The 22650-nt window shown below is 37.4% G+C and overlaps 1 protein-coding gene and 1 non-coding gene across 12 annotated transcripts in view; one reads left to right on the forward strand and one right to left on the reverse strand.

The window, feature by feature from the left end:
- LOC121252549 (SET and MYND domain-containing protein 4) overlaps positions 1 to 20659 on the reverse strand; it is a 42593-nt gene extending 21934 nt beyond the window's left edge. For 10 of the 11 annotated variants that reach the window (XM_041152326.1, XM_041152318.1, XM_041152270.1 and 7 more), the window contains exons 1-7: positions 20619 to 20659; positions 20066 to 20269; positions 19844 to 19978; positions 19128 to 19214; positions 17129 to 17200; positions 5494 to 5695; positions 4531 to 4649 (exon numbers count right to left, since the gene is read on the reverse strand). In XM_041152326.1, the coding sequence (XP_041008260.1) occupies positions 4531 to 4649; positions 5494 to 5695; positions 17129 to 17200; positions 19128 to 19214; positions 19844 to 19978; positions 20066 to 20194 (744 nt within the window). In that variant the 5' untranslated portion in view covers positions 20195 to 20269; positions 20619 to 20659. Of the gene's footprint in view, positions 1 to 4530; positions 4650 to 5493; positions 5696 to 17128; positions 17201 to 19127; positions 19215 to 19782; positions 19979 to 20065; positions 20270 to 20618 lie in introns of those variants that run through there. The other variant, XM_041152302.1, reaches the window with a different exon arrangement.
- LOC121243295 lies at positions 16325 to 16444 on the forward strand. Its single transcript, XR_005936100.1, has one exon. It is a non-coding gene; the product is annotated as a 5S ribosomal RNA (ribosomal RNA).
- Positions 20660 to 22650: the final 1991 nt, after the last annotated feature.

The raw sequence follows: 22650 nt of genomic DNA on the forward strand, positions 1-22650 counted from the left end.
GCAAGGGGAAGGTGTGCAGATTGAGGAAGTCTTTGTATGGACTCAAGCAATCTCCTAGAGCTTGGTTTGAACGCTTTGGGAAGGTGATAAAGAGTCACTGCTACTGTTGACCACACTGTGTTCTATAGACACACTAGTGGAGGCAAAGTAGTTATACTTATTGTCTATGTTGATGATATTATTCTGACAAGGGATGACAACAATGAAATTGAGAGGTAGAGAAGATTTTTGCTAAGGAGTTTGAGATCAAAGACTTAGGTAACTTGAAATATTTTCTAGGTATGGAGTTTGCAAGGTCAAAGAAAGGTATATTTGTTGCCCAATGAAAATATGTTCTTGATTTACTTGGAGAAACATGTATTTTAGGATGTAAAGCTATAGAGACACCTATAGAGCCGAATCTAAGACTCCAACCAGCTAAACCTGAAGAAGTAATCAATCGAGAAAAATAACAAAGATTGATAGGGAAACTCCTATATCTCTCTCACACACGGCCTGACATAGCCTTTGCAATAAGTGTGGTAAGCTAGTTTATGCACTCACCAAGACATGAACATTTTGATGTTGTATACAAAATCTTAAGGTACCTAAAGGAGACTCCAGGTAAAGGCTTATTGTTTGGAGGTCATGGGAGCTTACAAGTCGAAATATACACTGATGCAGATTGGGCTGGAAGTGTCACTGATAGAAGATCAACTTTGGCTATTGCACATTTGTTGGAGGAAATTTAGTAACACGTCACAACAAGAAACAGAATGTGGTGGCAAGGAGTAGTGCAAAGGTCAAGTTTAGGGCCGTTGCTCATGGAATTTGTGAAGCACTGTGGATTAAATGGTGCTAGAAGAGTTGAAAGTTACTAGTTCATTACCAATGAAACTGTATTGTGATAATAAAGCTGCAATAGCTATTGCTCACAATCCAGTTCTTCATGACAAAACAAAACATGTGGAGGTGGACAAGCATTTTATCAAGGAGAAAATAGATAGTGGGGTAATTTGTTTGCCCTATATTTCCATAGCTGAGCAAGTAGCAGACATACTTACAAAGGGACTGCTGAAGAAACAGTTTGAAAACTTAATCAACAAGTTGGCTATGGAAGACATCTTCAAACCAGCTTGAGGAGTGTTGGAAAGTTTCCAAAATCTGCCAAGTCAACTCTACCGTATTCTAGGAGATATTGGCTGTAAATGTGTGAATATTCTAGCAGATTTTAGTTTACTTAGAAGTTAGCATTTAATTTATTCTTTCCTTCTTTTCTTCTGTTGTAATCTATATATACTGCCTTGCACCTATGTTACGAATTAAGAGATTCATTCCTACAAATTATCTCTCTCTTCTAATATTTTTCCACAACCCCACCCCATGGGGCCCATGGGGTTCATTTGATTTTTCCACAAATCCACTAACATCACCCTAAGCACTACCAAATTTAAAATCCACTACCACTTTCCATAAGGCCTCCCTTTCATACTGGTATGCCAAAGCCACTTCCCTAAGAGAGCCTGATTGAACAAGAGATCAAGGAATATCTAAACAGTGAGTGGAAAGTGTAAAGGACACCAAGATTACTAGCCCTACGGAAAAGTTTGAGGGAAGCCTCCATCAGCAGTAGCTAATGCCATTTTACTAAAAGCATTGATGATAATAACAAATAGCAATGGAGAACAGATCACCATACTTCAAACCTTGAGAGCTACTGAAGAAACCAGCTGAAGTCTCATTCACCAATAAAAAAAAAGTGCATTAAAAAGATACAATGCACTATTCAAGGTTGTAGTTTTTCCCCCAATCTGCATCTTCAAGAAAATAACAAAGAAACTCCTAATTTACATTATAGTAGGGCTTCTCAGCATTTAACTTGCAAAGTACCCCTGCTCACCTAAGTTTAGCGTACTGTCCAGACATTCATTAGCAACAAGCACAGAGTCTAGAATTTGTCTACCTTTGATAAATGAAGTGTGCCACTTCAAAATGATCTACTTTACTCAACCGATTAACCAAGACTTTAGAAATTATCTTCTACACTGTTCACCAGGCAAATGAATAAGTCTTTAATGTCTACTGCACTAGCTTTCTCAGGAATGAGGGTATGAATGTGGCATTAAGGCTTTTTTCAAACTTACTGTTGGTATGAACATGCTGGAATACCCGCATAAGGTCATCTTTAATAGCATTCCAGCAAGCTTGGAAGAAATTCAATGTAAAACCATCCACCCTGATTCTTTCTCACTACACATACTTTTTACCACCCGGAGAACCTACCTCTTCATATGGCCTTTTCAGCCACGTGGTCATCTCTTCCTCAATAGTCTTGAGTGCTAGTCCATCGGGCTTAGGCCTCCACACAAACCTCTTAGAAAACAAATGCTAATATATTGCACCATACAGTTCCTACTTTCAATTTGATCTGAAGAGACAAAGCCATCAACCAACAGCATCTCAATAGCATTGTTCCTCCTATGTGAGTTAGCCACTTGATGGAAAACCTTTGTGCACTTGTCCTCCTCTCTTAACCATGAAGTCCTTGATTTCAGCCTCCAAGACACCTTTTTTTATAAGTATTTCAACCTCCAAGGTACCCCCTCCATTAAAGCAACACTTTCAAAGACCAAATAATCAATTGGTTTTCCCGTAGCTTCTATTCTTCATAGTGCTCTCTCCTCTTCCACACCTTCCAAGCCTTGTAACTCGTCCGAAAAAGTTTCTTCTGATGCTCCAAATTTCCAAAGACTTGTTCATTCCTAGTCTTTATGTCATTCTTCAATGCCTTTTAGTTTGCAACCCAAGATAAAGCTCAAGATTGCCTTCGAAATGGTAGGATGACCACCATTGCCTAACACTATCGACAAACCCTTATGCTTTTAACCACATGTTCTCAAATGGGAAATACCTTCTACCCCTTGAAGACCTCCACAGTCTAAGATAATGAGAAAATGATCAGAACAAAATCTGGGTAGTCTCTTCTGAGACAGATCCGGAAAGTGAACTGCCCAATCTGGGGATACAACGATTCTATCAATGGAGCAAACAATTAAGGGAATATCCATAAGATTCTGTTCAAAGATGAAGCCTATACAAAAGTTTTTTTAGTGGGGGCAAAATTCATCCTTGTAACTTGTCATTATCTAAAATGATGCCATGGGGCAGCTTGTGTGTTTGTGTGTGTAGTATCTATCGGAAGTTAGTTTAGGCTTAGTTGTGTTAAATCACCATATCTCACAAAAGCTTATGCGGATGAGAAAATGCAGATTTAGTCATTTATTTAAATTATAACATTCCCACTCATATGGGCTATACTTTCAAATTTTTCCTTTATAAGTAGATCTAACACATGGAGTAATATATTGAAATAAGGGGTACAGAATGAAGTCGGAGGTTGAACTCAAGGCCACTGTTTTAAATCACTAATGATCCTAAAAGCTTGAGATAGAAGAAAATAATGAATTTACTCAATTAATTAATATTCTAACAAGTTGGATAAACTGAAATCTTAATTTGAGAAATTTTTTGACAGGTGATCAGTTACATGCTGACCTTCATAGAGAGATGGTTGAATTGCAAAAGAACATTCTAGTGGCCAGAAGCAAGATATGCTCGCCAAGCTCTTTAACACTAAAGGGGTTTCTGTAAAACTGTGGAGATATTTTTCAGTTTTGGACTCGTTAATATTTATGGAACCAATAGTGATATTGTTGTGCAAGGCACTGAAGGCCAATCTTAATAGCCTCAAGCTTCAGTGGCAGTGGCAGCGACACAGCATTGCTGGAGGCCGGCCACTAGTCAGCTGTCAAGGCAAACACTACAGGCCATTTCTTTGTCATACAAAACACATGGAGGTGAGGCAACTTAGCTGCCATCAACTTAAGCCACAAGTGGGGGTAGTTGTTGCACAGAGAAAAGAACAGAGTGATAGAAATATAAAGCAACACATGAGACTTCTTCAAAGAGGCTCGGTATAGTTCATAACATAACCAGCTTGTGTACATGTGTGTGTGCATGGGTGTGTTTTTCTTAATTAGGGTAGTTTTCTATAGTTATGATTCAGCCACATCTTTTTAATTAGATTGAAAATCAATTATTCTGTGCCAATGACCTCGCCTCTATGTCCTGTAGTAATTATTGCAAGTATGTATATTGGCGTTGTAGGGGTTTAGGGGGGTATCCAATAAGTATAGACATGTAACAAAACTTTTTATTGATCTATTTTCCAAACTTCGGCAATATTCATTGATACCAAGTGCTCCATAGATCTTAAACATTATATTCATTGGACAGATCTCCATTGGATCATAACTGTCTTTTGCAGAGTGAAACAGAATAAGACAAGACAGTAGATCGTCAAGAATCTTCCCAAATAATAACTACCATATTGGCGATATATGTATACAGGATAAGTAGATTAGCCGACACACAATTGGGCAGTAGATTGTAACTGTCTTTGGACTAAAACACTGAAAACGATAGAAAATGACAACATATATGACTTAAAAAGTTGATGATATCACGGATGAAACAAATTCCAGTTAATACCAGGGCATAAGGTTCTTCAGCATGAACCAAGGAAGCTGGAGGGATGTCACTTGGTGCCACCATACCTCTTCCTTTATTTGGTGTGATGACACACTTCAGTTTTATTTGGTCTGGCTCATCTGTCCAAAATTTCCATGTGAGCAAATAATGTCAAAGTCAATATGATTAAACATAAGAATTATATCAGAACTAAAGTTTATCCAGACCATCTCTCATTATAAATTGATTTCTACAGAATTGCTTAAGACAACAAATTATACTTCAACCGGAAGTTCTATATGAGCAAACTGTTAAGCGTCAAAGTACATTAATCTATTAATGGAGACGCCCAACAGGTCCATTATCCAATGCGGAATTCCTTAAAACAAACTACATTAAGTGCACAGAAAACTGATTTATAGTGATGAAAAGGCTGCAAGAAGTGATGCAAGTTCTGTTAATGCTTAGACAGAAGAATTATTGTAAAAACATTCAGTCCATTTGCAACTGCTACTAGTCTGAGTGGAGCATAAGCACACAACAGAAACGTCTCAAAAAAGAAGCTCTCAGACACTCTAAAAATCATTCTTTATTAATTGATTACACTATTAGACTGCCGAAAATAAGAAATGGCATCTTTCTGTTGCACCCTAAAACCAGCCAAAGGGTTTCCCGCAGGAGGTTTGGGATAAATCAAAGTACACATAAAATTTCACAACAAGAAGGAAAGCTTCTCAATCTCAATGCATGCCAGTTAAAAAATATAAATTACAAGAGGAACCATTGCAGTGGTATTCTTGAGTCCATAACGATATATTATATAGGTCAACGTATGAGCAATAGTCCTGAACTCCCAGAATTTGACTTGGATAAACAAATTGGCCTAGAATGGTTTAATATCAGAACATCGTAGCACAGTTCTCCCCGTAAAAATTGAAAAAAAAAAGTGCAATTACCATATATGGATATCTAAGACCATCCTACCTAAAAGATCCAACTCATTCTCCTTATGCTGTACGAGTGAACTTTCTGTCCTCTCAAACATGTCTGTAATTATCCTGAGCTCACTTTCTATTTGTCTCTGTCCACCGAATGATAACTCCAAATTCTTAGCTATATTCAAGTCATGGACTGCATCTTCAAAGTTTCCCAGAGAAGCATTCATCTTACCTCTCCTATACCATGCCTGCAGCAAGGACAAGTTATATTTGGAAATTACCAAAAATAAATTCCTGCAGCAAGATTGTGATGTGACAACAAAAAAAAAGACCAGAAATAAATGTCAAAATGCCTGAAGCAAGAAATAAATGCGCACAGGCACATCAATAAACAGTCATGTACATTTTTGTAGTCACAAAGAAGATAGAGAAGGAGCAAATACAAAGTCACTTTCGGACATCATCACATACGTTTTTGTAGTCATATTAGTATTGATTACAAGTAGATGTGCCTGTGCGCATTTTTGGTAGTGAGAAAAATGAGTGTAACTACCCAAGGAAAGTCCAAGCCACATTTGGGCCCTTCAAAAGGACTTGTCAATATAACAAATGGAGCCTCTTTAAATTCAAAATAAAGGGCAAGATTTTTTTTCTTTTGAAGTGATGTGGGATCTCATTCACCACATTCCTATATCAATCACACTCAGTCCAGGATTAAAAATCTTCCCCCTTAAATCCTTAAATCCCTAATGTGGTAGGGATGGGGGTGGGTCACCCAGACCCGCTAGGCAATTGGTAGACACCCCCAACCCAACTAGCCAAACGGGCAGATTTAGGCCTTGTTTGGTTTCACAAACATTTCAAACCATCTCATCTCATCTCACTTTATCTCATCTTAACATCAAAACACCATTCAAACACAAGATTTTTGTTTTTTTTTTTTTAGGTAAACGGTTAAATTATATTCATACGAATAGGAATAGCCCAAATACACAGGGGTATACAAGAGATGACACCTATTTAGGAGGAAGAAATATAAATAAAAAAATCATGAAAATTGAGATCATTGAAATCTACAGCTTTAGCCAAAAGAAATAGAGTTCTATTAAAAAGAATCTAATCTAATCTCCTCCAATGAACGCTCATTTTCTTCGAACAACATACCAGAAGCTCAATAGAATACAGATAGGAATCATCTTCCACATAGCTGAGATTTGTCGAATACCACTGAGGTTCGACCAACATACCAGAAGCTTGACCATTGTAGCAGGCATAAACCACGCTAATTCTACCCGTCTAAATACATCGACCCATAGTGCTCTAGCAATCTCGCAATGTAGTAGAATATGGTCCACAGTCTCACCATTTTGTCTACAAATACAACACCATTCCACCACTATCACCCTACATTTCCGTAAGTTATTCTTCGTCACAATCTTTCCCAGAAATGTCCATGCAAAAAATGCCGCCCTAGTAGGGGCCTTATTTCTCCAAACTCTTCTCCATGGAAAGTGATTGTTTTGCGGTTGTGTGAGGACCTTATGACTAGAACGAATTGAAAGTATACCTTTTTTGGAAGGTATCCACCACAAAGTATCAGCTCCTTGAGCACTCGGTCTCATGGAGTATAAGGGGAGGTTTGGATAGTGAGTTGAGATGAGATGAGTTGAGATGAAAATTGAAAGTTAAATAAAATATTATTTTTTAATATTATTATTGTTTTGGGATTTGAAAAAATTGAATTGTTTATTGTATTTTGTATGAAAATTTAGAAAAGTTGTAATAATTAGATTAAATGAGATGAGATGAAATGCGTTTTGTATCCAAACCTAGCCTAAGAGTTGGAAAAAATCAACAAAGTTGCCGACTTCCCAATCTTGGGTTGCACTAGTGAAGCTCACATTCCACTGGAGTAAATCACCATCCCTCTCTATGAGGTCCGCCACTGAAGCTTCTTTCTCACGTGCAAGTCTGAACATTGTAGAGAATGAGTCCTTAAAAGCTCTATCTCCACACCATATGTCATGCCAAAATTAAGTTCTTGAGCCATCTCCCATCACAATAAACACTCCCCACCCACGTTTAATGCGCTTCCATATACCCACTCCATAAACCCCATTGGCCTCCTTAGAGCACAATCCCCCCAGAAGCCTCCATATTTGTAACTAATCACCGACTTCGATAAAGTTTTGTGTTCCGCATTATAGCGCAAGAACCATTTCCCAAGTAAAGCTCAATTGAAAACTCAGATTTCTAATTCCCAAACCACCAGAACAAATTGGAGAGCATATCTTGTCCCACTTGGCCAAATGAAATTTAAATTCATCCCTAAGTCCGCTCCAAAGGAAGTCACAATGCATTTGCCCAAGTGGGACAAGAATTTAAATTTGGAGTGGAGTTAGGGATGAATTCAAATTTAAACTAGGGGTACCTTGGGTCTGATAGGAGGACCACCATGGCCTAACCCGTTCTACAAAGCATTCAACTTTAACCACATATTCTCAAATTTAAAGTATCTCATTCCTCCTTGAATTCCCTCACAATCCAACAAAATGGGAAATGATTAGAACATAGGCGAGGCAGTCTCTTTTTACGTACCTCCGGGTAACGAATTTCCCACTTTAGGGAGACTAAAAATCTGTCCAATCTAGACCACGTCTAGATATTAGACCACGTGAATGCACCACTCATAAGAGGAAAGTCCACCAACCCCAACTCAAAGATACAATTCAAGAAACTCGACATTGCTGGCCGCAACCTGCCATCTCCTGATCTTTCACTTGAGAATCTAACATTAAAGTCCCCGCCTATACACCAAGGAAGGTCCCACCAGTTGTGTAACCCGGCCAACTCTTCCAATAGAAAGTTTCTATTGCTGTCCAAGGTCGGCCCATAAATTCCAGCAAAAGCTCATCTAAAGTTATCCTCCACATTTTGAAAAGAACAAGCCACTGTGTATTCCCCGATATACTCCATTTTTTCCATCACCCTTCTATCCCACATAACTACTCCACTTGATGCTCCCATCGAAGCAAGAAAGACCCAGTCAACATATGGACAACTCCACAAACTTCTGATGATGCTTCTTGAAATATTTTCCATCTTGGTTTCCTACAAGCACATAATATCCGCCTTCCACTCTTGGAGTGAATTTTTTATCCAGAGGCGCTTATTTACCTCATTAAGCACTCGGACATTCCATGACATAATCTTAGTCTTCATGGAAACATTGTCAACCCACTCCCTTTGGATCTTTCTTGACTTGAACTATCCTCATAATTGATAGACCAAGTTAATCTCTTGAGCTCCCTCTTTTTGTTTTTTAACCAGATTTCTTAATCTGAATATTTCCAACTTTAATGGCAATTAACAAAGCCATAAATTGTTCTTTACACTCAATCCCCACACAACGCTAGATTTCTTGCACCTTATCCATAACCCAATTCGAAAAAGTGTGTTGACATGGTAGTTGAGACTTCAGTGGTAAAGGCTCTCCATCCATCTCAGCCCCTTCCTTTGATGCCCACTTCGAGGCCACCAGCACCCTTGTCTCCACCCTTCAGCAAGAGAAAACCAGCATTCCCAGTCAGTAGTTTCATGCAAAGGGTTTGTCAATTGTAAGGCCCTTTCTGCTCACTATATGCCGAAGAACAACAGGCCAATGGTAAGGGAGGTGGGTCACTTGTGTCTAGGACCGTTGGCTCTACCACAAACATGATCCTGTCTGTCCACTCCACAGTAGTGGTGGAGTCGATGGAGATGGCAGTGGTTGGTTGGTGTCGATGGGTACCAACCAAGTCTTGAACCCAAGCCTGCCTTGCCTTCCCTCTTAATTGATCTCCAACTTGAAGCCCAGTGGAGTGGCCCACGCCACTTTGGTCCTTACTAACTAGCCTTTTTGTATCCAGACCACCCTTTTGACCCAAGCCCAAGCCCATCACCCTATTCTTCTCAGCGCACTGTATAAGGCACTCCATTTTCCCTTGCAATGCGTCTAACTGCTTTTTCATGTTCGTAAGAGTTCGATAAACACGTTCCTCTGCCAGGCCACAGCACACATGCCACCACCGTGTCTCTATACGCCTATTGTAATAACAACACAAACAGCTCTAACTGGACCAACAGCTCCGCTCAGACTTTCCAATGTGTCAGACCTTCTTCCAGTCTGTTTTGCTCATGGAGAGGCACCGATGCCCTTGATTGTTGGAGAACCTCCATGTACATACGCGTTTGAGGTTGGTTCATAGCCACCTTGGTTACGAGTGGCGACGTACGAACCTGCCCACCCTCTCTTCCAGCCTCTTTTAGCACCTCCACCAATTTCCTCCAGCCCTTTCTATCCCTCTCCTTTGGAATGAAGATGAAATTCCGTCGAGCGCTGCCTCCATACTCCACTAGTGCCATGTAATAACCATGGGAATTAGAACATCTATGTGCAATGAAACCTCTATCTCCCTCCCGATGAGCAATATAGAACTCTTTACTTTCACCCTTCAATCAGTCCTCCAATGCTTTGATAAACCAGAGTACTATGGCCACCACCAAGCTCATTCCTTTCACAACTCTCCAACTCCTCTCAGTAATGCACAAAATCTTCCATCCCTTGTTACCTCAAAAACTTTATTTCTATTACTACTAGTTTCGAAAAATCCATCTTCCCCTCCAAGACAACTAAAAATCTTGCCGTCAAAAGCCCTCAGCCACCATTGTAACGTTCAGTGTCTGGAGAGAAAAACTTGTGCCTAGATTATTTTAAAGCACACTCAAATGATAGGTACACAAACATTTTTCAACTTTTTCATCTAATTATTACAACTTTTCCAAACTTTCAAACAAAATACAAAAAATAATTCAACTTTTTCAAATTTCAAAACAAAAATAATATTAAAAAATAATATTTTAACCCTCTTTTAACTTTATAATTTTTTTAATCAACCTTTTCTCCATCCTTTTCCAAAACTCCATAAAAATCTTAACTCAAACTATTTCACTACTATTTATAAATTATCTCACTACTATTCACATATTTCTCATCTCATCTATATAACCAAACGAGGCCTTAAAGAAAATTATTGAGAAAGAAAACGGGTGGGGGCCGATCAAAGCCCACCCGCCTGCTTTACTTGTGTCTCTGTGTGTGAGAGACCCTACTTTTACCCAGAGACCTAAATGTGCAGAGACATCTTCGCACATATACTTGGTTTTTTGGGTACTTTTTGTGGAGATTTGATGATTTGTGAATTTAGATCTGTTTGGTTGTGGATGACAAACGAACTTACAGGTGATAGTGAGGAAACCTCCTGTAAACACACATGAAGAGAATACTTACATCATTCATTGATGTTCAACAATATAATACTACATACAATTGACAATTATACCCTCATGAATTATACTAATTACAACCATGTCCTCTAACACTTCCCCTCAAGTTGGGACATATATCATTTTTTTATAAGCATATATATCATACAAATCTAATTTGGAACAAATAAACTTTAACCAACTACAACACAATGACTCAGTAAACATACCTGCGAGTTCATTAACAAACTTCACAAAAGGTGTAGAAATGTCACCACTTAGTATTTTATCTCGAATGAAGTGACAATTAATCTCTATGTGTTTAATCCTCTCATGGAACACAAGATTAGAGGCAATATACACCACATTAGATTATCACAAAATAACTAAAGAGGGACAGGAACTGGAAATCCAATATCTTGAAGGAACTGTTGCAACCATGTCAGTTCACTAGTAGTGTGAACCATTGGCATGTATTCAGCTTATGCACTAGATCGAGCTACTACTGTTTGTTTCTTACTCTTCCATATAACCAAGTTACCTCCCACAAAGGTACAATATCCAGTAGTAAATCTTCTAACTGAAGGAGATCCTGCCCAATCAGCATCTGAAAAGCCTTCAACCCTAAAATGTCCATTTGGAAGATACAACATCCAAGGCCAGGAGCTCGCTTAAGATAACGAAGAATATGAATTATGGCATCCCAATGTGAGACCCTGGGAGTTTGTAAAACTTGACTCGCTACACTCACTGCATAAGAGATGTCCGGTCTAGTGAGAGTGAGATAATTCAATTTCCCAACAAGTCTTTGATACTTACCTAGATCTCCAAACAACTCCCATTCCTCTTTCAAGAGTTTACGATTTGGGTCCGTTGGCGTGTCAATCCGTCGTGCACCTAACATGCCAATTTCTTCAAGAAGGTCAAGTACATATTTTCTCTGAGATAGGTTAATAGCATTTTTAGATCTACTGACTTCAATTCCAAGAAAATATCTAAGCTTGCCCAAGTCTTTTGCCTGAAATTGATCATGTAAAAATTGTTTCAACTTAGCAATTCCAGCAGTCACTCCCAGTAATTACAGTGTCATCCACATATACAACCAACAAAATGTGGCATGCATCACTATGTAGGTGAAATACCAAGGTCTGTTTGGCATCTATGCCAATACAACATCAAAAAACCTCCCAAACCATACTCGAGGAGATTGTTTAAAACCATATAATGTCTTTTTTAACTTGCATATAGTACCTTGACACTCCCCCTAAGCAACAAACCCAAGTGGTTGCTCCATATAAACTTCTTCATGCAAGTCGCCATGTAGAAATGTATTTTTAACATCCAAATGAAACAAGGGTCAATCTAAATTAGTAGCAAGAGAGATCAACACTCGAACAAAGTAGATTTTGGCAATTGGGGAGAAAGTCTCCTCGTAATCAATACCATATGTTTGAGTGTAACCCTTAGTAACCAAGAAGGCTTTCAGACGTTTCACAGAATCATCAGGATGTAATTTGATTATATATACCCATTTACAACCAACATGTTGTTTACGAGGTAGTAGTGGAACAAGATCTCATATCCCATTATGGTGAAGAGCATCCATTTCATTTTTCATAGTTTTCCTCCATCCCAGATTAGATAAAGCATCCTAAACTGTTTTAGGAACAGAAAATTTTTAAAGTTAAGAAGTAAAACATCAAAATTAAGGAGATAAGGCATGATATGAGACAAATTGGCTAATCGGATGTTTAGTAACACAAGAATGAATACCTTTGCAGAGAGCATTAGGCAGAGAGTCTGAAGTACTAGGTAACTCAGGATTTGAAGATGAAGACACGGTTGGTAGAGGCATGGGAACCGATGGCCACAAGCGGCGCGAGTAAACCTGGAAATAAATAAGGGGAGGCACTAAGGAGGGTTGGGTAAGGTTGGGTGAGTGTGAATAAGAGTGTAATAGTAGTAATAGTAGAGGATCACACTCAACACTCGAAGATGTGTCCAATAAATAGGGCACGGGCTCAAAGAAGATAACATCAATACTCGTGAAGTAGCATCTAAGAATAGGACTATAGCAGCTATATCATTTTTGAGTCTAGGAATAACCAACAAAAAGACACTTGGTAGAACATGGATCAAGCTAATCAAAGCCTGGACCAAGGTTATGAACATAGCAAACACACCCAAAGATTTTTGGAGAGCAAGAAAATGAAGGAGATGAAAGGAACAAGATGGAGAAGGGAGAGAAACCATTGAAGATTGATAAAGACATACGCTTAATAAGGTGACAACTAGTAAGAATACCATCACTCCAAAATAGATTAGGAACATGAATGTGCAGTAAAAGTGCTCGGGTTACATCTGACGAATGACGATTGTTGTGTTCAACCACCCCATTCTGTTGGAGTGTATAAGAACATGAAGTTTCATGAACAATTCCTTTATTACTTAAGTAGCAAAAACACTGGATTGATATTCTCTAGAATTATTTTTTTTTATAAGTATATTTGCTAAAATTATTAAAACGCAAAACTTGAACCTTTTTTGCTAAATTGGGTTTTAATTTCTTTCCAAAAAACTTTGAATATGGAAAAAAGTTCAGATAGTGTCTTCATCAGAAACAACTATGTCACACAAGAGTAGTTATCAACAAATGTAACAAAATACTAAAACTTATTTGATTCAATGTTGATTAGTCCCCATGTATCAGAGTGAACCAATTCAAAAGGACTCAATGCTCGTTTATCAATTCGTGGTATAAAAGACGCATGATGACGCTTACTAAGGCCTCGTTTGGATTCGAAGATGAGTTGAGTTGAGATGAGTTGTAAATAGTAGTGAAATGAGTTGTGAGTAGTAGTGAGGTTTGTGAGTTAAAGTTGATGAATAGTAGTGAATAGTAGTGAGATGAGTTGAGATGGGTTGTGAATCCAAACGAGGCCTAAGTTGACATGCTTGACAAGGAAAGAGAAACGTTTCCAAGATTCCTAACTTGACGTTTCAAAAGGGAAAGAGAGAGGTGACCAAGGCAACATTGTCATTCATAAGCAGATGATGAGGAAGATGTGGGGGCTTGAGTGGGTGACTGTTTAACATCAAGATAATATAGACCACTAGATTCATGTCCCGTACCAATCTTGTTCCCTGTCTTGAGATCTTGAAACATATATGAAGAGAGATAAAAGGTCACTGAACATTGAAGATTTTGAGTAATCTTACTAACGGACAACAAACTGAAGGGAAAACTAGGAGCATTTAAAACAGATGACACAGATATAGAGTCGGTGAGCTTAGTGGATCAAATTCTTGTAACTTTAGCAAGAGAACCATTAGCAAGAGTAACACTCTTTTGAGATGTCACAGTATCTTAGATAAGACATAAGACAAACCGATCAGATGTTCATTAACTCCTGAATCGAGGATCCATGGATCTTGAGTGGATGAGACAAGGCATGCAAACCTTGGACCTGAATGGGCAAGAGTAGCTATCGAAGATGAAGTTATTGTGCGACCCAAAAATCGAGTTGGAGCTCGTTGATAGTGATATAGCATCTTGGCAAATGGCCAGATGAGTGGACCCAAATGATCTACCATGTAAATCCCAACAATAGTCTACCGAGTGATTATTGCAACCACAATAATGGCACTTACGACATTCATGACCTCGAGTGCGATTACCTTTGGCATCACGTCCCCCACGTGCACCTTTACAATCTCAGCCTCCACGCTCACCAGGAGCAACATAGGAGTCAACCAAAGCAAATCCCTCACTAATCTGAGCAACATATATTTTTTTTTTATAGATAATCTGATCAATAGATTTTGATCATAGCATGTAGTTCTTTCCATTCAATTTCATCGAAGTCATAGGCATATTAAAGTTTGGTGCAAGAGACCGTGACTCAAGTACCCAACCTGAGTAACCAAATTTCGACTCTGTATCAGTTGAAATCAGTCTGTATTGGACGAAACAGGCACATAACGGCTTGAAACCGGCCTATATCGAGTCTATATCGGCCTGTATCAAGTTTGTATCGGCCGGTATCGAGTCTGAACCGGTAGCGGCCTATTGTTGTCCTTAAACACAAATAATTTATCCTGAACGAGAAAAAGTGATCCGAGTATTACCTTATTCTTGTTACCAAACATATGTTATTCCGGATAGGAACAAGCTCTTACTCCAGGTTGGGGTTATTTGCACTCGAGGATTGGATAGCTTATACCTGCAACCAAACACTCAGAGGCTTCAACATTTTCGACAACGAAGAGCCCTTCCAACAGCCAATGACGACGAGAAACTTGCCAAGATGCATAGAAAATGATGGTGAGTTCAACTTTGGTGACTAATACTGGAGACGACACCAGAAACTTGCCAGAAACAACTTGAAACTCCTATTGGTTGCCGACAACAAAAAGAGAAGCCACTGAAATGCATAGAGGGCAATGGTGAACTCGAATCTGGCAACAAAAAACATTGGTGAGCCTAAATCTGGCCGAAAAAAAAGATAGGACACCGAAAAACACTCTGGCGAGCTTAGACAACAACAAGCTCAATTTTGGCCACTCCTAGTTAAACCACTATACACCACTTACCACCAACCGACTATTCAACACTTTGATACCATGTAAACACACATGGAGGGAATTCTTACATAATTCATCGATGTTCAACAATATATTTTTTTTATAGTTAATAAGAGATTTTGTTTCAAGTAAATGGGCATAGCCCAAGTATACAGGATGTATACAAGTGAGTACACAGGATATATATACAAGCTAAAGCAAAATAGTACTAAAATAAAACATTACAAATATTCTCATCCCTTACAAGATTCTTCATCCAAAAACTCCCCCATAGATTCTTCATCCAAAAACTTAAAAGTGCTAAAGAAAAAATCCCTAAACTCCCCCATAGAACGTTCACAATCTTCAAAACACCTCCCATTTCTTTCTAGCCATAAGCACCAAAACAAACATAAGGGAATCATCCTCCACACTACTTCACTGCCTCTACATCCCACTGAACCTTGCCAGCAAGCCAAAAAATCCACCACATACATAGGCATCATCCAAGCACTGCCTACCCTTGCTAAAATCTCATTCCATAATATTGTTGCCACCTCACAATAAAGAAAAAGATGGTTAACAAATCCACTATCCTTCTTATACATAAAACATCAATCAACCACAACTCTCTTCTTCGAATTATTCATGGTTAATATACGACATACAATTGACAATTATACCTTCACAAGTTACACTAACTACACCATGTCCTCTAACACCCCCTGCTTGTTCAACGGATGCAGGTGGGGTAAGGTGGTAGCAAATAGGTACGTGTGGAAAAAAGGCCATACCGCCCAAGCTGGGGTGGGAAAGGGTGTTACCCGCCTGTTTAGGGCAGGTAGGATCTCTAATAGGTAGCATGGCTCAAGTCCACACTTCTGGTCGGGATTTCCGCTAACACCTTTCATAATGATCCAGTGAAGGCACAAGCAACATCTGAGCTCATACTCCAAAGTGACTAGTCAATGTTACAATCGGAACTACATACTTCTATCAAGATTGTGTTTGGGTGCGGTCATACCAGCACTAATGCACCAGATCCCATCAGAACTCCACAGTTAAGCGTGCTTGGACGAGAGTAGTACTAGGGATGGGTGACTTCCTGGGAAGTCCTCGTGTTGCACCCCTCGTTTAACCCCAAGGTATTGGCCTAAGTGGTGAAAGCTTTGGTCTTGGGGTATCACTCCCTTCAAGGTCCAAGGTTCAATACCTCATGGGTGCAAATAATCCTTTGGGGCCACATCCCTTGATGAAAAGCCAGCGATTTAACTAGTTCTGTGTAGGAAAACTTCCGAGGGTGGGGTGCACGGGACAGGGGTTTACTCTGCAAGGGTGGGTCTGAAGGGCCCTGCCTTGGAGAGGTTCCTCGACACAAAAAAAAAGTAAAAATAAAAATAAAAAAAAAAACAATTGGAACTGCATACTTATAAAAAAAAAAACAATTGGAACTACTTGAAATTCATCATTAAAGGCAAGAACTTCTCATTCCCAAACAATCTGGGATCTCATTCACCACCATCCAATACACAATCACACACACAATCTAGGGGTATTACAAATAGTGTTACATAGAACAAAAACTTTAGCATGCTTTGTACTAGATATGATGACAAATCTTCCAAAATGTTTTTTTTTTTTTTTAATCGATAATCAAAAGTTATATTCATAAAAATAGACAACGCCCAAGTACACAAAAAGTATACATGAGAAGTACCTCACATACCAGCAAGATACAAATTGAAAAGGTATATTCCGATCTGCAACAACATAATAGGAAACACTATATGAGAGCCACAACATAAGAGCATTACCTTTGTATAGCTTGGAGAAATCTGAAGGGCTCGATTGCAGTCTCGTCGGCCCTCCATCAAAAGGTCTAGTTTCTAATAGAACAAACAAACATGGAAAGAGTATATGAGAACCCAGCTAAAAGACTGGGATAAAAATATATGATCAATTGTGAAGGTCTTGATCATGGACAACTTGAGAAAGCGTGAACTTATTGTAATGGATTGGTGTTGCATGTGTAAAAAGAATGGTGAATATGTGGATCACTTATTATTGTATTGTGAGAGCACTGACATTGGACTAGCCAAATGCTAATGAAGTCTACAATATAGTTAATTTCTATTTAAATGAGCTGCATTGGACTAGCTAAAGTCCTTTAGGTGAAACTCTGAGCTACAGTAAATGGAAAGGGAAGTCCAAACTTGGCTAGTCACTGTTCATAGATCAAACTCATATTTAATTTCCAAATTGTTTGCATTCTAATGTTAACACTAACCATATGTTAATTAATAATTTAATAATTTCTAAATTAATAAATAACATATTTAAATATCTAAACTTTTGATTGTTTGCATTCTAATGTTAATACTAAGCATATGTTAATTAATAATTTAGAAAATTTCTAAATTATTAATTAACATATGCTTAGTGTAGTGGCAAAATATGAAAAGAAAATTATTATTAAAAAAATAATAGTATATTATTATTTTGGCTTTTTTTTTTTATAAGTTATTTTGGCTTTTTTTTTACCTAGTCTAATGTGGGGTTATACTTGAATGGCTTTGGCTTTTAGTCAAAACATCTAGTTTTATCCAAATTTTGGCTTTGGCTTTGGCTAGGCCAATGACAATTCTCTGAGGTGGCAATGGCATTATGGGACGATATTTTTTGTAGGACCGGACTTGCATGAGTTATGCCTTGGAGGGTGATGGGTCTTTTTGCTTGATAGAAAGACCTTCAAGGTAATATCCATGTAGATGCTGTATGGAGAACTATTACTTTATTTCTCATGTGGCATTTGGCTTGAAAGGTATGATAGAAGCTTTGAAGATATAGAGTGCTCTTTGGATGAACTTAGAAATTTCTTTTTACACACTTCCTTTCTTTGGATTTCTGCTATTGCACTCAATGGAACTAGCGTTTCGGAGTATAAATTTTAACCGGAAAACTAGTCAAGACCGGCCCGAACCAGTGGAACCGGTTTCTAAAATGCCAAAACCGGCCGGAATCGGTCCGGTTCCAGTTCCATGATTTTTAGGACTGGACTGGACTTGTTCACTATAATATATATTTAAATTAATTTTCTAAATATTATATATAATATTTTTTATATTATATATAGCAATTTTTTTTTTTTTTACAGCAGATTTCTTGTTTCAGTTTCTGTTTTATAGCAGTTTTTTTTTTATAGCAGAATTTTTTTTACAAAGCAGATTTTTTTTATAAAGCAGATTTTTGTAAATAATAACAAATTTTTAATAAAACAGATTTTTTTAGAGCAAGACCGGTTTAGGAGGGTAACCGGTGCATAATCGGTTTTGAAAAATGAAAAACCGGTGCATACCAATTTGGTCCTAAGTTTTGTCCAAAGTCGGACTAGACCGTACTAGTTACGCCCCTACAGTAGCGTTCATGACTTTTTGGTATCAGTTTCTATATCCTAACTTGTAACTATGTGATTTCTTTTGCATACTCCCTGTGTACTTGGGCAACACCATTTACTTGATTTAATAAAATTTTATTTTACCTATAGAAAAAAATATCACATCAAATTCTTAGCATGGCCCTTATTTCTAACTTTTTTTAAAAAATGTAATATTAAACTTTACTGAAAAATGAGAACATTATCTACACGAACATCAGCCAAGTATTTTACAATTTAATGTAACAATTTATTAATCCACATTAAGGGAAGCCTAAAATTTTTAGGCAACACAACCTTCAATCATCAAATAGAAAGGGTTTAATAAAAAACATGGTAAGTGTGCATATCCCTACGACGTCTTTAAGAATTGGACTCACATGCAGTACAGAAGCCCGATTCACATATAAAGCTGCAACCAGATTCTTGTCCATGTCATCAACATCGACGGGAGCTAGTCGTAGTGCCTGTGTTTCGTGCAAAATAAAATAAATAAAGAAAACAAGTAGGTAAGGAACGAAATTGAAAAAATCAAAAGCATAACATGCAATAAATAACACAAGATTTTACGTCCACCTAGAATCAACAAAATAAAAATCAAAAGCATAATAAGCAATATATAAAACAAGATTTTGCTAACGAAGGGAAAACTTTTGGAGAACACTTCAAAAGAAAAACCACTATGGGTTCTCATCTGCTGCCTTTAAATCCACTGTTAAATAATTTATTACAATTATTACAATCAGTTTCTGACACTCAAAATTTTTGTCGAGTCTAAACCTGACTTGAAAATTCACGAGTGACCCACTCAATTTCTACAATAACAGAAATTCCAGGACTCTGGCCTTCTTTTGAATATGCAACTGTAATTCATCTTAAGGCACGAAATAGTCCCTGCTTCCTTATTTTGGCTTCTGAAATTTAGCGTTTATTCTGTACAAGGCAGAATGTCTAGAGGATAATGTTTCGGGATTTTCAAGCCAATTACTAATCAGCCCCGGCTATAGCAGGGGTTAGGGTTTGGGATTTTCATACCAATCAGTTTTCCCTCGTAATTAAAAAATGAGGAGAGCACGTCATCCAAATAAGTCGAGACCTCAGAATAGCAAGTCAGAGCTGAACCGTAATCTTCGTTCAAGAAGCACTGATTACCCTTCTGCTTCAGTTCCAAAGCCGCATCCTTATTCTTACCACAGAGAGCCCTTTCTGGATCCGTCAAATCTCTAACCATCTGCGGAAACAAGCCCCTTTACCATAACCGGGGAAAAAGTACTGACAATAACAAGGATATGAGATAGTATGAATGTGCCTTGCTTACTTGGTGAAAGACCTCCATGTCAGAGAAAAAGTTGAGGAGAGAAGAACATGTTAGTGGGAGACTATCAGGTGTGCTCTCTGCCACCATCCGCTTTAAGCTGTCTGGAACCAAGGATTTAAGTTTCTCCATATCTCAGACTCAGAATTTTGTCGATCCGTCGGTCATGCGGCTCATAGGAATCCGTCCGGACCTCCGTTGAACCTTTTTACATCAAATACTTTTCACAACATTTTTTGCGTCCACATATTCATTTAGATGTTTTTAAATGATATTAATTTATAAAGTATTTTATAAAAATATCATTCCTTTCAAAATATTATTATATAAAATATTATATAAAGTATTGTGCATTTTTTCATACATTTAAAAACATTTATTCTTTTCACTTTTTCTTTCACCATCTTTTAAACAATTTAGATGTTTATTTTTAAATATATATTCATTTAAAAATACTTACTTAATCATTAAGTAAAAAATTAAATAAAAAAATAAAAAAAATTGCAAAAAATCTTATGTGGAAATAGTGTTTTCCTCAATGATTAATCTGAACAATTTATTACTCATTTGTAATAAAGGAAAAAACTACTTTGTCCACCAATTGTTATTGCTCTATTTGATTGCTTGGGAAAAAAATATTTATTTATTTTTTACTTAATGATTAAGAAAATGATTTTAAGTATATTAGTATATTTTTTTATTTTTTAAATATATTAAAAAATGTAAAATAGAAAAATAAAATAAATAAAATAAAATAAAGTTGAAAAATGAACTAGCTTCTTTTTGTAGATGCCTTGAAACAAATGTCAAATTATGTCAAATTTCTGAAAGGCATCATTTCTATGAAGAGAATGTTGGAGGAGTTCGAAACAGTGAAACTTTCTGAAAAATGCAATGTTATTCTTCAAAAGAAATTACTTCAAAAATTAAAAGATCTAAAGAGTTTCACTTTGCCTTACACTATTGAAAATTTATTTTTTGATAAAGTTTTATGTGATCTTGGTGCTAGCATTAATCTTATGCCACTTTCTGTATGCAGGAAATTAGGACTTGGAAAGATGAAACAGACAACCATTTCTTTGCAACTAACAGATGGATCCATTAAGTATTTACATGGAATCATAGAAGACGTATTGGTAAAGATGGATAAATTTATTTTTCCTACTGATTTTATGGTGTTAGATATGGAGGAAGACCAAGAAGTCCCACTAATTCTTGGTCCACCATTCTTGACCACAGGACGTTCAAAATGGTGAATTAACATTGAGAGTAAATAAAGAAAAGGTTATGTTCAACATCTACCAAGCCATGAGATTTCTAGAAGATCCAGACACTTGCTTTAGAGTAGATGTTATTAAGCAATGTGTAGAAGGAGCCTTTCAAGAAGATGCACCAGCCGATCACCTAGAACGATGTATCACCACATCATCTTACGCTTATGATTTTAATAAATCTGCTGTTTGTGAATATGATTTACCGTTTGTTAGTGAATAATTTCTCCATTATGTATTTACCTTGGGAGCCTTGCAGCATGTTATATCACTTAGCGATGAAGTGGGGAGGCTAGAGTCGATGGTAGCAAGGACAAATTCTGAAATTTCTAAAGAAAAGATGCAGCAAACTACAACTCTAGAGTTGAAGCAATTACTTGAGCATGTTTGCTATGCATTCTTGGGTGACAATTACACATTTTCAGTGATTGTTGTTGCATTACTCACACTCGAAGAAGAGGAAAAGCTGCTGCGTGTGTTAAGAGAGCATAGAACAGTCTTGGGATGGATTATTTCTGACATGAAAGGTATAAGTCCTTCCATTTGTATGCACGAGATTTTAATGGAGGAATTTTACAGACCGTCGATTAAGCACCAAAGAAAATTAAATCCAGTAATGAAGGAAATAGTAAGAGTTGAAATTTTGAAGCTCCTCAATGCTGCAATTATTTATGTTATTTCAGACAGCTCATGGGTAAGTCCAGTGCAGGTTGTACAAAAAAAGAGTGGCATGATGGTAGTAAAAAACGACAACAATGAGTTTATTCCTACAAGAATAGTCACAGGTTGGCGTGTATATATGGATTACTGCAAGTTGAACAAAGTAACGAGGAATGATCATTTTTCACTTTCTTTCATTGATTAAATGTTGGATCGATTGGCTGTGTATTCCTACTATTGCTTCTTAGATGGTTATTGAGGGTATAATCAGATTGCCATAACCCTTGAAAATCAGGAGAAAACTACATTCACATGCTCTTACGAAACATTTACTTTTAAGAGGATGCCTTTCGGATTGTGCAATGCCCAGCGACATTTCAACGTTGCATGATGGCTATCTTTTCTGATATGGTAGAAGATATAATGGAAATTTTTATAGATGATTTTTTCAGTTTTTGGTATATCTTTTGATCATTAATTGTATAATTTAGCTCTTGTTTTGCAGATATGTGAAGATAAAAATCTAGTCCTAAATTGAGAGAAATGTCATTTCATAGTTCGAGAAGGGATTGTGCTTGGCCATAGAATGTCATCTAAAGGAATTGTGGTGAATCGAGCTAAAATTACAACCATAGAAAAACTACCACCTCCAAAGAA

Source organism: Juglans microcarpa x Juglans regia, chromosome 1D (genome assembly GCF_004785595.1).
Source record: "Juglans microcarpa x Juglans regia isolate MS1-56 chromosome 1D, Jm3101_v1.0, whole genome shotgun sequence".
Taxonomy (NCBI): domain Eukaryota; kingdom Viridiplantae; phylum Streptophyta; class Magnoliopsida; order Fagales; family Juglandaceae; genus Juglans; species Juglans microcarpa x Juglans regia.